The following is a 15,029-nucleotide window of genomic DNA, read 5'->3' as shown; positions in this document are numbered from 1 at the left end:
ATCCCCGCATGCCATGGGGATTAAACCTATGTGCCATAGCTGTTGAGCCTGTGCTCCAGAGCCCAGGAGCTGCAGCTACTGAAGCCTGTGTGCCCTAGAGCCGGTGCCCTGCAACATGAGAAGCCACTGCAGTGAGAAGCTTGCGCACCACCCCTGGAGAGTAGCCTCTGCTCGCCACAACTAGAAAAAAGCCCATGCATCAGCAAAGACCCAGCACAGCCAAAAAAGAAAAAAAAGAAGCCCTGTATTTAAAAAAAAAAAAAATCTGAAATTATTCTTATAAACCATCTCTGAGCATCTTCTGAGAGGCCCTGCTTTGTTGAGTTACAATCCAGGTTCCTGGAAAGACTTAGAAGTCCACTTGGGTGTACATTCTGGGAACCAGTTCTGCCCCTCCAAGGGCCTGCGGCCTGAAATACAGCGTAAAATGGCTATATGTTTAAGATTTCACTTGCCTGTTTGCTCCTTCAGTGGCCTACCTACCTCCTCTTGGAAATAGCAAACACCTTAATTAAAAAGTGGGCCCCAAGGTTTTACCTGAAGTCACAGCTTTGAAATTGTAGTCTTTTAAACAGTTTTCTTCCCTGGTTGCCAGGCGACCACATGTGGAAGGGAACCAGTCTAAAGTTTCCTCAGTAATTAAGATGAATGTCAGCGTTTGTAAGTTATGATCAGCTGTCCATCTGAGACCCGCTGATTTGTTCACTTGAGCCAAAGGGTAAATAAAGAGTTGCTTTGTGGATTTGATTGTTGGCAGGACACCAGACTTAGCAATCAGAATTTTCCATTTTTATATCATGTTCCCCTTATGAGCGGAACATGATATATTTCGAAATAATGCTATAATCATAAACTTTTTTAAGGTTCAGTTCAGTTCAGTTGCTCAGTCTTGTCTGACTCTTTGCGACCCCATGAATCGCAGCACGCCAGGCCTCCCTGTCCATCACCAACTCCCGGAGTTCACTCAGACTCACGTCCATCGAGTCGGTGATGTCATCCAGCCATCTCATCCTCTGTCGTCCCCTTCTCCTCCTGCCCCCAATCCCTCCCAGCATCAGAGTCTTTTCCAATGAGTCAACTCTTCGCATGAGGTGGCCAAAGTACTGGAGTTTCAGCTTTAGCACTGGCAGGTATTAGTAGTATGTAAGATGAAGTGTAAAACAGCATGAAGTTACTACTAAATTTGTGACAGTTGGGAGGGAGAAGAGCAGGGAGATCAGGAAGTAAGGAAAGAGAAGAAAGTTTTGGGAGTAGCTCCCTAGAAGATGCTAGAGCTTGGGTTGAGCCCTTGACAGTGGAAGGAGAAGGCTTTGGTCTGTTAGGGACGGGAACAAAGGATTCACACAGAAGAAACTGACTTCACCCAAACTAAAGATCTGTTCAGCTTCAGTGAGAGGTGTACAGTTGTCCTCAGTCCCTTAGGGAGATCCTTGATTGATCCGTGAACATCCCACATCATCCTGGAGGCTCACGTTGGTGCTGGTAGAGTTGGGGTTAATTATTCAGCATCAGTGTAGGGTAGATGTTAACAATCTAATGCAAGATCAAAGAGTCAGATCACTAACAATTCTTAGCAGAGCCTGTATAATTTCAACAGTGAACTTAAAAATATTTGCATGTCAGCCACAAGTAGAGAGCCAGCTAAACTTAGCTCCTAGGCTGCTGCATCATCCAATTACATGAAATATTAGTGTAGCTTGTTACCAGATGTATGTAGTTTTTTAATGTGTATTAATAATGTATATAAATCTGGGGGGATCACTGGCTAACTATGCCTCATTTGCATATTTTAGAATAGGAGAATATATTGAAAGTCTTCTGGTGGTGTTTAGCAGCTGATCTTGATGTAGATACACACTTACTTTACATGCCCCTCATCACAAAAGTCACTGAATTAGCCTGATTTCAAAGTGTGGTTTTAAACAGAAGATTGAATGGTATGTGCTTACTCTGTGATTGAAGACTTCTGTTTGTGGTCAGTTGAACTAGCATGGGTCTTGTAAAATAGCTGTGTTGTCATTTTCCTTCTCTTTCATAGTGGGTAATGCTGAATGAGAGGTGTGGGGAAGGAAGACTGGATTGTAGATCCTGGATATGGTTTTTTTGTTGAAGGTAGTTAAGTATTGGTTTCCTTTAGGATAAAGGGATCCAGGTATCAATGAATAAGTGTTTGGGAAAAACAAGAAGATAGGTTGACTTTATCTATGATTAATATCTTTTTTTCCTAGTCTTCGACAATGATGTTGCATCTGCTAAAGCACTATATGAAAGTTTGACTGCAAAGAATGTAAAATTGAATGATCTGTTTCTAAAGCGTTACGCAGTTCTGCTGAAGAATGCTGGAGAGTCTGTCCCTTTCACTGAACCTCCTGTGAGTGTTTCTTAATTAAGAGGGGGGAAAAATACCTCTACAGATTTGTGTATTCATAATAATGTGTGAAAAATAAGGTGAATACTTAATTACATGAGGATTAGATCTCTGTGAGGGACCCTCCAGGGAGGGCTTCAGGAACTAAAGTTATGCTATGGGTCTGGCTGCCGCAGAACATAGCCCTCTGAGACCGAGGTTTAAAATACAAGGTCACTCTCAGACCTTCAGCTGTAGGTATGAATTTATCAAATGTCCTTGGGGCAGTTCTCTCTTCATTTCAACTTGAAATAGGATTTAATGGCCTGTATTTCAGTAGCTAAGCATATTATGTCACTGTTAATTACTTGTTCATTTCCATTTTTAAATAAGTTGGTTTTTATTTCTTTAGGATTTTTAATGGAAGTATAATTGACATAGCATTATATTAATTTCAAGTGTACAAAATAATTTGATATTTGTAGATATTGCAGAATGATCACCACAGTAAGTCCAGTTAACAGTGGCCACCATATATAGTCAAAAATTTTTTTTGTGTGTGAAAACTTTCAAGATCTGCTCTCTTAGCTGCTGTAGAATGTGCAGTACAGTATTATTAACTATATATATATGTATATTATCTCTCCATGGCTTACCCATCTTCATCCTCCCCAACCCTCACCCCTGCCTGCCTCAGGCAACCTTTGCGGCTGCTGCTAAGTCACTTTAGTTGTGTCCGACTCTGTGCGACCCCATAGATGGCAGCCCATCAGGCTCCCCCATCCCTGGGATTCTCCAGGCAAGAACACTGGAGTGGGTTTCCATTTCCTTCTCCAATGCATGAAAGTGAAAAGTGAAAGTGAAGTCGCTCAGTCGTGTCCGACTCTTAGCGACCCCATGGACTGCAGCCCACCAGCTCCTCCGTCCATGGGATCCTCCAGGCAAGAGTATGGAGCGGGTGCCATCGCCTTCTCCACAGGCAACCTTTAGGCAACCGCTAATCTATTCTCTGTATCCATGCGCTTTGTGTTTTTCATATTTCTAGACATAAGTGAGATCACACAGTGTTTATCTTTTTCTGTCTGGCTTATTTCACTTAGCACAATACTCTCTAGGTCCATCCTTGCTTGTTGTTGGAAGTGGCAAGATTGCGTTCTTTTTATGGCAGAATAATATTCCTGTGTCTGTGTGTGCGACGTTTTCTTTATTCATTGATCCATCGATGGGTGTTGAGGTTGTTTCCTTGTCTTGGCTCCTGTTAACTCTGCAGTGAATATGCGGGGAGCATATATCTTTTTTAATTAATGTTTTCATTTTTTTGGATAAACACCCAGAAGTGGAATTGCTGGATCATATGTTAGTTTTCATTTGGATTTCTTGAGGAGCTGCCATAGTTTTACTTAGTGGCTACACCATGTATGTTCCCACCAACAGTGCACACGGGCTCCTTTTTCTCCATATCTTCACCAACACTTGTTATTTCTAGTCATATTTTTACAGTAGCCATTCTAACAGATATGAAGGGAGATCCATCTCAGGGTGTTTTTTGTTTGCATTTCCCTGATTGGTGATGTTGAGCAGCTTTTCATGTACCTCTTGGCCATCTGTAGTTCATTTTTGGAAACATGTCTGTTCAGTTCCATTGTTGCTATTGAGTTATATAAATTTTTTGTATGACAGTTAACCCTCATCAGATAAATACCTTTGCAAATATTTTCTCCCATTCAGTAGGTTGCCTGGGAAATTTTGTTTTACTTGGCTTTGTTTAATAAGAGAAATCATATGTGCAGAATTCCTTTTTACTGTTTCACTGAACTGGAAGTGGCTAAAACATGTTTATTTCAAACCTCTTAACCTTCCCAAAGGAGACTGCAGAGTCTCCCAAGTGTTAACACCTGCACACACACAGCAGGGGCTCTTGGTGCTTTGACTCTGACTTGGAGGCTATTGGATAGGTGATTTCATGAAACAAAGCCGAGTGCTGAAGCCTTGAGGGGACGGCAGCTATCATGGGCCCAGCAGTCTGTCCTGCTAGTTGGCAGTACTTTATGATTTCCAAGTTTTGTGCCATCATCTCTTGCTGGTAACTCTTATCTGTAACTTCCCTCCCTTTTTTCTTGTCTACAGGAGAGCTTTGAATTTTATGCAAAGCAGCTAAAGGAGTCAAAGGAAACCCATTTGTGAAGCAAGCCAGCACTATTTTATTTTATGTGTATTTGTGATTCTGTGTCTAAATATTATTTTTTAAATGTGTTTTAGAGGACAAAATAAACAAATAAAAAGTGACTTTGTTTATGTACTTTTATTTATTCATAATGTTGATAATGTTCACCATCTTACTGACCATAACTGTGTATATTAAGTCACTGGACATTTTTGGGTTTTGCCTACGCTGTAAATCTATGGCATTTTCTTTGAAGCTCCTGGTGTATGAGGCTATAGTTTTTCAGGGTTCTTCTCCCCACTGACTTTTCAGATCCTCTGCTATTTTGTTCCTTTAGTTGACTTGCTTGTCAGTAGTGTTTATCTGAAAAATTTTGGAGCCAGACAAAATGATGCTCAGTGGGCTCTCTGATGCTTAATATTCTATGAAATTCTTTACTTACACACCCGGCATACTTTCCAGTTTGTAAAATGTTGGTGCCAGAGGCATCTGACGTGTCATCAGATCCATCGCTTGTCATTTCCAGTGAGATGCTAAGACTCAAAGAGACTTGCTGGTTCAGGGTGTTCCCTCCAAGCCTTCCCTTCTACCACAGTGGCTCCCACAGACCTCTGTTCACTGAAGTCTCCAGATCTGCATCTGAGTCATGAGTTTGATCATGAAGTAGAGCAGTACATTCCGTTCATCCTGGTTTCAGGTCTTCATCAGCATAAGCTCTACCCTGCACTGGACTTGTTACTTCATAGCACACCCAGTGAATACGTAAATAAGTATATGAAGGAGTGAAATCTTGGTTTGTATTCAGTTTTACCAAAGTTGTCCTCAAGGTGGCCTTCATGCCTGTTAATATCTACACTGTAAGTCATTACTATAAAAGAACCTAAGGCGGGGTGGTCAAGATAGTCTGTCATCTTACTATGTAATGTCGACCTACTCGGGGATTATGGTATTATTTAAAAGTTGAGAATGCTTTAATTGGACTTATCCCCATTTGGTGTGTTCCTTGTTCATTTGAAATCATTGATTAGCTACTGTTTTGGTTTCCATGAGGTTGCTTGGTTCCCACCATGTACAAGAAGGGGGACCTGCCTTGGTGGGAAATAAGCCAGCCCCACGCTGTTCATGCTGCTCACTTGTGTGTTTTGGGGGCCAGCCGTCCTGATCTGGGGCCTGCAGGTGTCACGAGAAGGGAGGGTTGATGGAGGGAAGCCAAGGAATAATGCTACGGTGGCAGCAGCCATACTTTTCTTCATCTCTGCTCTGTAGAATTAGACCTGAGGAATGGGGCTCGGTCAGTGCCGAGTCCCAGCCTCCACAACGCAGTTCTAAGCTTCCCTTTGTGCACTCTTCAGGTGCAGGACCTACGCGTGCTGTTTTGCTGATACCTGATTTGCCATGAGCCTCACTCATTTGGGATTCCACTGAAACAGGCTCTGTATTTTGGAGTTATGCGAATCATAGGTTAGTTGAGCTAAATTTTATTAATAGTCATTGACACAGATCTCTAAGATGAGGAACAACCTTGGGGCAAAATCTGAACTTCCCAGTCATTTTTACAGAAACTCAAGAGTACAATCTCATTTACGTGAAGTGACTCCAAGCCAGCCTTGCATAAGGACTCTGGTAGAATGTGGGTCTAGTGCAGAGGAGGTAGATATAAACCGCTTGATGAGCTTTTCCTGCTTAATAACATTTCTAGCAAGCTGAACCATTAAATATATTTCATATATTAAAGTACTGTCAGGTCATGTATCTGTAGCACTGTATTGGCTTCCCCTTTTAAATGTAAACATTTAACATATAACCATGTGTATTCTAGATGAGCTTATGAATACTTTCTAAATATCTATTAGCAAAGTTGAAATAAACGGGAATATAAATACAATTATAGCAACACTCAGTGGTATCTTTTAGACTCAAATTAGAAGCATACAGGTGATTCTAAAAAGTAAATGTCATAAACCTTGGAAAAGTATAGTGTTTTATAATACAATTGTATGTGTATTTAAACCTAATATTTTAATGTGAATTGCTTTGAATAAATTGTATTTGAGCAACCTGTGGGCTTGTTCATTTTTATCTTATCAAATTTTTATATAACCACTTTAAGCCATTTCAAGGACTTGAGTCTTAAAATTTTTAATTAAAAATTGTGTGGTGGCCTCTGTTGTGGCCAGAATTTGCTTGTCAAATGGTGCACAGGTTGTGCGTATGAAGTCACTGCTTATCTCTCTTAAGGATGAGCAGATACTTGAGATCTCCGAGGTCCATGGTTGGTGAGAATTAGAGTTGGATGTGGTAAATGACAAAACAAGGGGGACTTTAAGTGTCAGACGAAGCATTTTAAAGCTGCATAGCGGAGCGGGCTCCACTCCCCCAGGGCTGCGCACACTCCTGTCTTCCTGCCTTCCCTCTCCTGTGCCTTGTTTGTGAGTGCTTTCTGAGGATGCCTCAGTGTCCCTGCCCCCTCCCTGCTCTCTAGGCCCCCGCAGCTGCTTGAAAGCAGAGCAGATGCCACACAGGCTGTGAACTCCCTGAGGGTCAGTGCTTTGTCTCCTGTCTGTGTATCCCAGCCTAGCGCATTCCCCAGTTGTCAGTGGTCAGTTCTGTGGGTTCTACCATGTGTCACATGCCCCTCCTGCCTGATACCCACAGTGAGGTGCTTACAGAAGTTAATTTGCCCGGAATCAGCGGTATATGGCCAGGACTCCAGACAGGCGTGTACTTATTACTGCTGCTGCTGCTAAGTCGCTTCAGTCGTGTCCGACTCTGTACGACCCCATAGACGGCAGCCCACCAGGCTCCCCCGTCCCTGGGATTCTCCAGGCAAGAACACTGGAGTGGGTTGTCATATCTGAGAATACAAAAAAAAAAAAAAAAAAAAAGGATGCAATCCAGCTTAGACTCAGTTAAAAATCAAATCAGAATCTCTAAACTTTAAGAATATATTTTTTAAACCTTTCACATTAATACAAGTGTTCCAGACTGGACAGCTTGCACTATAAAGGTATTTTCTTCCATTTAATCTAATCCCCAGTGTCTGGCATAATCAGCAAATTTTCAAGTTGCAATAAATTTCTAAGCTTTATATTGCAAATGATTCTTCCTGGAACATTTTATTTCTTCAGTCTGCAGTGTGTGTACTCTGCACACTTTTTCTCACGTCTTCAAGCAAACAGTTTTCATTTAATATTTGTCTTTTTGACAAACCAACCTTTGTATAGTTTCTATAAGTGAAAGCAACATTCCTGAAGTATGGTCAAACTAACAGCAGCAGGGGGTTACAAAATCATGGTCATTTATCTCTTTGCTATTGTACAATCATACATGTGAGTGTTTCCATTAGAAACACACCCTGTTTTCAGGCCTGCAGACTTTTACATAGCCCACATTATGCAGCTTTAGTATTAATAAGGAAAATGGATGTATTAGCAAATTGAAAATAGGCACTTATCGGGGTTTTTTTTGCATGAAGAAAAGCAACGTTATCAGGTCCAAGTAGAGCAAACACACTTAACCAGCTTCAGATCTACCACCCTGCACATGAGTTTGGACTCTGGATCTTCAAGAGATCAATAACAGATCTCACCAACCCTGCCACTGCCCTGCATTTGCTGAGATTCTCTCAATCATTTACTTGTGGTTTTTCTCCCCCAAGAACTTGAGCTCTCCCAGTGCTCTGCGGCCCCACCATTCTGGCAGTGGTAGGTGCCCAGTAAGCATCATTGAATGAAATCAACGGATACCTCACTTGTCCCCCTTTCCAAGGCATGTTGCTTTTGAGGTTTATGGTTTCTGTGTGCTGGGGGGTGGGTGTTCTTCCTCACACACCTTTTCATAGGAGATAGAGGCACTACCTTCTAGCCTGGAACTAGGATCTTGGGGTTGACGCCCGAGGAATTCTCTCAAACCCTGTGTGCCCGCAGGTAAGCATTTCGAGGTTTCTGCCAGGAGGAAGACAGCTCTCAGATGTGTGATGAAATCAGACAACCTCAAGCTGAGCACAAGCACAGTGCAGGAGTGGACTCAAAGAGCTGCGTTTTTAACATGGGACCATGGGGCTTTTTAGCAGTTTGGGGAAACAGGAAACAACCATAACTGTGAGCACCATCACCTGGAAAGCTGAGAAGTATTATCCAGTCTTTGAATTGGTAAGTATTTAAAAATCTCAACCCAGTGCTTAAAACACGATTGTTTTAATTAGCTGCTAACACCACATGCACGGCTACTTCCAGGCTGCCACCAGAAAATGGGCTGTGCTCCATCTGCCTGCCTCCTGCCCTACCAAGGCAGACTATGGGATAAAGATAGGCTCCATACCCTGGCCACTTTAGAAGAACCAGTCATTTTATCAACACAGATGACAGATGATTTGAGATTTGAATTACCTAGTTTAGACTATTTGCAAATCAGGATGCTTTCAGGCATGAGAATTGGATGTAAATAAGCAGAGATCAGCCAGCAAGATGCTTCCTTACTCCTGCATACCAGCATCCCAGGCCCTTGCTCTCTCCTTCAGAGCCTGCTTGGTGCTCAGCTCCCTGACTGGGCCCGAAGGAGAGGGGCCCAGGGCAGCTGTGCTAAACTCTGCCCAGTGACTAATTTACATCTCAGCAGAACCCCCTAGCCCCAGGTTTGTAGTTCACACTTGGATTTGGTACAGATTTAAAGATCACTGCTGCTAGCTGTTTAATCTGGGATCAAAACAAGAAGAAAGTGGAAGTAAAGAAACAAACACAAGATCTGCTTCTAGGAGCCTGACCGAGGAGATCAGCTTGACCGAGGGAATGATTGCGTCTTAAATAATCTTTCTTTATAGGAACGAAAGCAGTTTAAAAAAATCTCATCAGGAAACATTTGAGTCAATATAAAGGTAATTATTTTCTGCTTAATTAAAATTTCCCTGTCAATAGCACAAGTTGAAATCAGAGGGCTTAAAAATGCAAATTTCAAACGCTTTACCTTTTGATCAAAGGTCTGCAAACTACAGCCTCAGGTCAGATCTGCACGCTGCCTGTTTTCGTAAATAATGTTTCACTGGAACACAGCCACACCACCCAGACTTCAGAGATGTCTGTGGCGCCTTCGCACTGTGACAGCCAATTTAAGTAGTTGCGACAGACTATATGGCCCACAAAGACAACTATTTGCTATCTGACCCTTAAAGGGGAAAGATTGCAACCCCTACTTTTTTTTTTTAATTATAGCTGATTTACAATATTATGTTAGTTTCAGGTGTACAGCAAAGTGATTCAGTTACATGTGTACATTTTATTTTCCATTGTAAGTTATTCATCGTCGTGAAGTCGCTCAGTCGTGTCCCACTCTGCAACTCCACGGACTGTCGCCTACCAGGGTCCTCAGGCGACAGTCCATGGAGTTTTTCAGGCAAGAGTACTGGAGTGGGTTGCCATTTCCTTCTCCAGGGGATCTTCCTGACCCAGGGATGGAACCTGGATTGTAAGTTATTACAAGATAACAAGTATAGTTCCCTGGTCTGTATAGCAAATTCTTGTTGCCTCTCTATTTTATGTGTACTAGTTTGTATCTGCTAATCCCATAAATTCAGTTCAGTTCAGTTCAGTCACTCAGTCACATCCGACTCTTTGAGACCCCATGGACCGCAACACACCAGGCCTCCCTGTCGATCACCAACTCTGGGAGTTTATTCAAACTCATGTCCATCGAGTCAGTGATGCCAACCAACCATCTCATCCTCCGTTGTCCCCTTCTCCTCCCACCTTCAATCTTTCCCAGTATCAGGGTCTTTTCAAATGAGTCAGTTCTTCACATCAGGTGGCCAATGTATTAGAGTTTCAGCTTCAGCATCAGTGCTTCCAATGAATATTCAGGACTGATTTCCTTTAGGATGGACTGGTTGGATCTCCTTGCAGTCCAAGGGACTCTCAAGAGTCTTCTCCAACACCACAGTTCAAAAGCAGCAATTCTTCGGCACTCAACTTTCTTTATAGTCCCATACTCCTAATGTATATTCCGCCTGCCTTCCCCTTTGGTAACTTTGTGTTCTACGTCTATGAGTCTGCTTCTGTTTTGTATATAAAGTCATTTGTATTATTTTTTAGGTTCCACGTGTGTGATAGCACATAATATTTATCTGTCTGCCTGACTTGACTTAGTATGATATTCTCTAAGTCCATCCATGTTGCTGCAGATGGTACTGGAGTGGGGCTCTGTCCAAGGCCAGAGAGTGGACTCTTGTTTAACACTAGGAAGTAAACTGAGGAGTCACATGGACTGACCAAACAAAAGACTTGGTTGGAAAGCGGCACCTATGTGAAGAACAGCAGGGAAAGGGAACAGCTCTGCCACGTGACTCAGCGTCAGGTTTGACAGTGATGGGGTTAGCCTTCCACGTTGTCTTGGCCAATCATCATTCCTGTGCCTATATTTGGTCCTGTGCCTTGGGGTCCTTCCTGGTAGTGTGTGCATCTCTCAGCCTTGATGGATTCCAGAGTGAGGGTTTCTGGGAGGTTGGCAGGACATATTATGGGCTGGCGTCTCCTCCCTCCTTTTGGCCCCTCCTGAATTCTCCTCAGTTTTTCGTGGTAGCACTAATATTTTTTATCAGGACCTCCTGTTGTGAGACAACTCATGCAAGTGGTTATTATCATGCCTGGCCAAGCCAGGCGGTTTCGGTCGACAGTTTCCTCGCACACATGTATTTCATTCTTATTTATGGCTAAGTGAAATACTTTGGCCGCCTCATGCAAGGAGCTGACTCACTGGAAAAGACCCTGATGCTGGGAGGGATTGGGGGCAGGAGGAGAAGGGGACGACAGAGGATGAGATGGCTGGATGGCATCACCGACTCGATGGACATGAGTTTGAGTGAACTCCGGGAGTTGGTGATGGACAGGGAGGCCTGGTGTGTTGTGATTCATGGGGTCGCAAAGAGTCAGACATGACTGAGCGACTGAACTGAATGTTCTGTTTAGTGTATGTATGTATGTATACACCACATATTCTTAAACCAGTCGTCTGTTGATGGGCACTTCAGTTATTTCCATGTCTTCAGTGTTGTAAATAGTGCTGCTGTGAACATTGGAATGGATCTACCTTTTCAGATTAGAATTTTATCTTTTCTAGATATATGCCCAAGAGTGGGACTGATGGATCATCCTGTAGCTCTATTTTTAGTTTTTTGAGAAACCTCCACACTGCACCACACTTTTCCATAGTGGCTGTGCCAATTTACATTCCCATGAACAAGTGTAGGAGGTTCCCTTTTCTCCACACCCTCTCCAGCATTTATAATTTGTAGACTTTTTGATAATAGCCATTCTGACTGATGTGAGGTGCTACCCCATTGTATTTTTTATTTGCATTTTCCTAAAAACTAGTGATATTGAGCATATTTTCATGTGCCTGTTGGCCATCTTCAGCCCAGTTTTTCGCTTGGGTTTTTTAAATTGCTGGTGAGTTGTATAAACTGTTTGTGTATTTTGGATATTAACACCCTGTCGATAGCATCATTTGCAAATATTTTCTCCCGTAAGTTATTTTTTCCTTCTGTTGATGGTTTCCTTCGTTGTCCAAAAGGTTTTAAGTTTGATGGGTCCCACTTTTTTTATTTTTGTTTTTATTTCTTTTGCCTTGGGAGGCTGACCTAAGAAAATATTGCTTTTATTTATGTTCAGGAATGTTTTCTATGTTCTCGTCACAACCCCTGCTTTTAATAATTACACAGAAGCAGATCTCTACCCTCTTAGAGCAGGGAGGGCTCACTGAACTGTGTGCATGCCTCTAGAACCGTGGTTCTCCTCCCTGGCCTCCCATCCCCTGAGGAGCATTTTTAAAACAGACCAGTGGAACGAATCTCTGAGGGGGTACATCCACACTGGTATTTAGTAAAGCTCCAGGATACAGAGAGAGAAAAAAAAAAAAGGTTCTGCTGGAGTTCCTGCATCTCTCCTGCCTTGGCACCTTGCCCCTTGGTCCGTGACCCTGCAGTCCTGCACACCACAGCCCACTGAGTTATTAAACCTTTTGCAGAATGAAATCACATGATGTACCTTAGTGACCGTCAACTCTCCCTACGTGCTGGAATCATTGGGGAGTTAAAAAATCCCGTGGTCTTCCCCCTTCTCCAGTCAGGCCTAAAGCCACTAGGTGACCACAGCCTGGGTGTGGGGGGGTGTGGGCTGTGAATGGGGGTGGGAGAGATGTGTGATGGGCCAGAGTAGGGTGAGAAGGGCATCTCTGCTGACTTGGAGACAGCTTGATTTGGGAGTCAGAGTCTTAGCAGGGTATCCACACAGGCGAAGGAGTACAGTGTAGTTGGGAGATTGGTTATATATAGGAGATGAATGAAATGAGCGAAAATATTAAGGTTAGTGAAAGCCAGGTTTCTTACAATGGGAGGAGGGAGTTAACAATTGTGAAAACAGAAGAATCCACTCTGTGGTGGTAGATTGGAATTGGATGTGTCAGTGTGGGATAAAAATATTAATATATATAAAAATTTGGACAGAGGCTTCCCGGGTGGCTCAGACGGTAAAGCGTCTGCCTGTAATGTGGGAGACCTGGGTTCGATCCCTGGGTTGGGAAAATCCCCTAGAGAAAGAAATGGCAACCCATTCCCAGTACTCTTGCCTGGAAAATTCCATGGATGGAGGAGCCTGGTAGGCTACAGTCCATGGGATCGCAAAGAGTTGGACACGACTGAGCAATTTCACTGGTTCACTGGTGTTGACGTGTGTACACACATGTACGCATGCACATGTATATATTCCCACTGAGAGCCTGGAAACAGTGACGCCCCAATGGCAATAAGCATACTTATCACTCATATCTTGGCTTCTAATGGCTTCTAAATGGCATTTTCCCCTGAAAGGAACCAAGATTCTTTAGAGAGATGTCTGCTTCCATGATTGGGTGGTGGTGGGGTGGGAAAGTACAAGATGAGTCTGAAACAGTTGCAAAAGTGTTCAGAGAATGAGGAGGACTTATCAAAAGGAGGCAGGAGCCAGCTTGAAGAGGCTCTCATGGCCACGTCAGGGACAGTTTGAACATCTAAATTAAGAATGATAGTAAAAGATTACAGCCCACTGAATAAAATAGAAAACCAGAGGTTTATACTGATATAAATTTTAAAATGAATTAATGGAAAATTTGAGGAGCAGTTTTAAAATACCTACAAATGCTTATTAATAATTACAAAAGGAGGGGAAACTGTTGACCATGTGAAGCCTGGCAAATACTCCTTTGATCAGGTGGTCAAAGTTAACATCAGTTCAGGACAAACTGAAATCGTGTGCCACTGAGAGAACGCAACAAGAAGGGCACAGTCCTCTGCCTGAATTTAATCATAAAAATGTATCAGACAAACCAAATCTAGAGATATTCTACAAAACGCTCATGTGTCAAGGTCATGGGAGTTAAGGAAAGTTGAGGATTGTTCTAAACTAAAAGAGACTAAAGTGAATTGACGCCTAGATCCAATGCTTGATCCTGACCTGGCTCCTTTTGCTATGCAGGACATTGTCAGAACAGTAAATGAGTCTTGAGTGGGGTCTGCCCTTTGGATGGTGAAATGTAACAGTGACGCATGTGAAGTGTTACGGTGTAACATGAATATCCCAAGTTGGATGGATGTCTTATATAAGGGAAGTGTGCTAGGCACTGCTCAAGCCTGGATGTACATACAGATCACCTGAGGATCTATTTATTTACTTTTTGGCCAGGGATATATATATATTTTTTTTAATTTCCTTGTGGCTGCACTGGATCTTCATTTCTGCATGTGGGCTTTCTCTAGTTGCAGCAAGCAGGGACTGCTTTCTTTTGGGAGTGCGCAGGCTTTCTCACTGCAGGGCTTCTCTTTTGCAGAGCCCGGGCTCTAGGTGCATGGTCTTTGGTAGTTGCAGCATGTGGGCTCCGCAGTTGTGGCACATGGGCTTAGCTGCCCCTCAGCATGCGGGAGCTTCCTAACCAGGAATCAAACCCGAGTCCCCTGCATTGGCAGGAGGATTCTTAGCCACTGGACTACCAGGGAAGCCCAGGGGATCTTTCCAAAATAGATTCTGATTCAGTGGGTCTGGCTGGTGCCTGAGATACCGACAGTCTAACCAGCTCCCAGGCAGGACCCATGCTGCTGCCCAGGGTTCACACTTCAAGTAGGGATAGTCTAGGAAACCCGAGGAGAACATTCACTGTTTGCCTCCTAACCATCTACCTTGCCCCTTCTTATTGTTTCACACTCTGGTTTTCCTTTGAGGATAATTTCCTCCTTACTTTCTGTGTACCTGTTTTGGGTCAGCTGGTCCTCAAAGCTCAGACAGGAAACATATGACCAGGGCCATACCAGTCACTGCAAAAGGTTCCAGGCTGGTCTGAGACTCAGCCAGAGAGGTGAGATGTACCGTGAGAGGCCTGGCTGAGCTGCCATAGTGTCCATAAACCTCTTCATCTTCTGGAGCCTTCCTGGGCTTCCAAGCCTTACAGTGGCCCAGGACTTGCCTTCTGCCCGCTAACTCCTATAGGCCTTTCTGACCTCAC

The 15,029-nt window shown here is 43.2% G+C and overlaps 1 protein-coding gene across 2 annotated transcripts in view; it reads left to right on the top strand.

The window, feature by feature from the left end:
- Positions 1-4,633, top strand: part of LRPPRC (leucine rich pentatricopeptide repeat containing) — a 101,140-nt gene extending 96,507 nt beyond the window's left edge. For both annotated transcript variants that reach the window (XM_025260946.2, XM_025260948.2), the window contains 2 exons: positions 2,229-2,371; positions 4,475-4,633. In XM_025260946.2, the coding sequence (XP_025116731.2) occupies positions 2,229-2,371; positions 4,475-4,531 (200 nt within the window). In that variant the 3' untranslated portion in view covers positions 4,532-4,633. The remainder of the gene's footprint in view (positions 1-2,228; positions 2,372-4,474) is intronic.
- The last annotated feature ends 10,396 nt before the right edge of the window (positions 4,634-15,029 follow it).

The sequence above is a fragment of the Bubalus bubalis genome, chromosome 12, assembly GCF_019923935.1.
Source record: "Bubalus bubalis isolate 160015118507 breed Murrah chromosome 12, NDDB_SH_1, whole genome shotgun sequence".
Classification (NCBI taxonomy): domain Eukaryota; kingdom Metazoa; phylum Chordata; class Mammalia; order Artiodactyla; family Bovidae; genus Bubalus; species Bubalus bubalis.
Note: the sequence above shows the minus strand (reverse complement) of the source record. Positions and strands in the feature narration are given on the sequence as shown.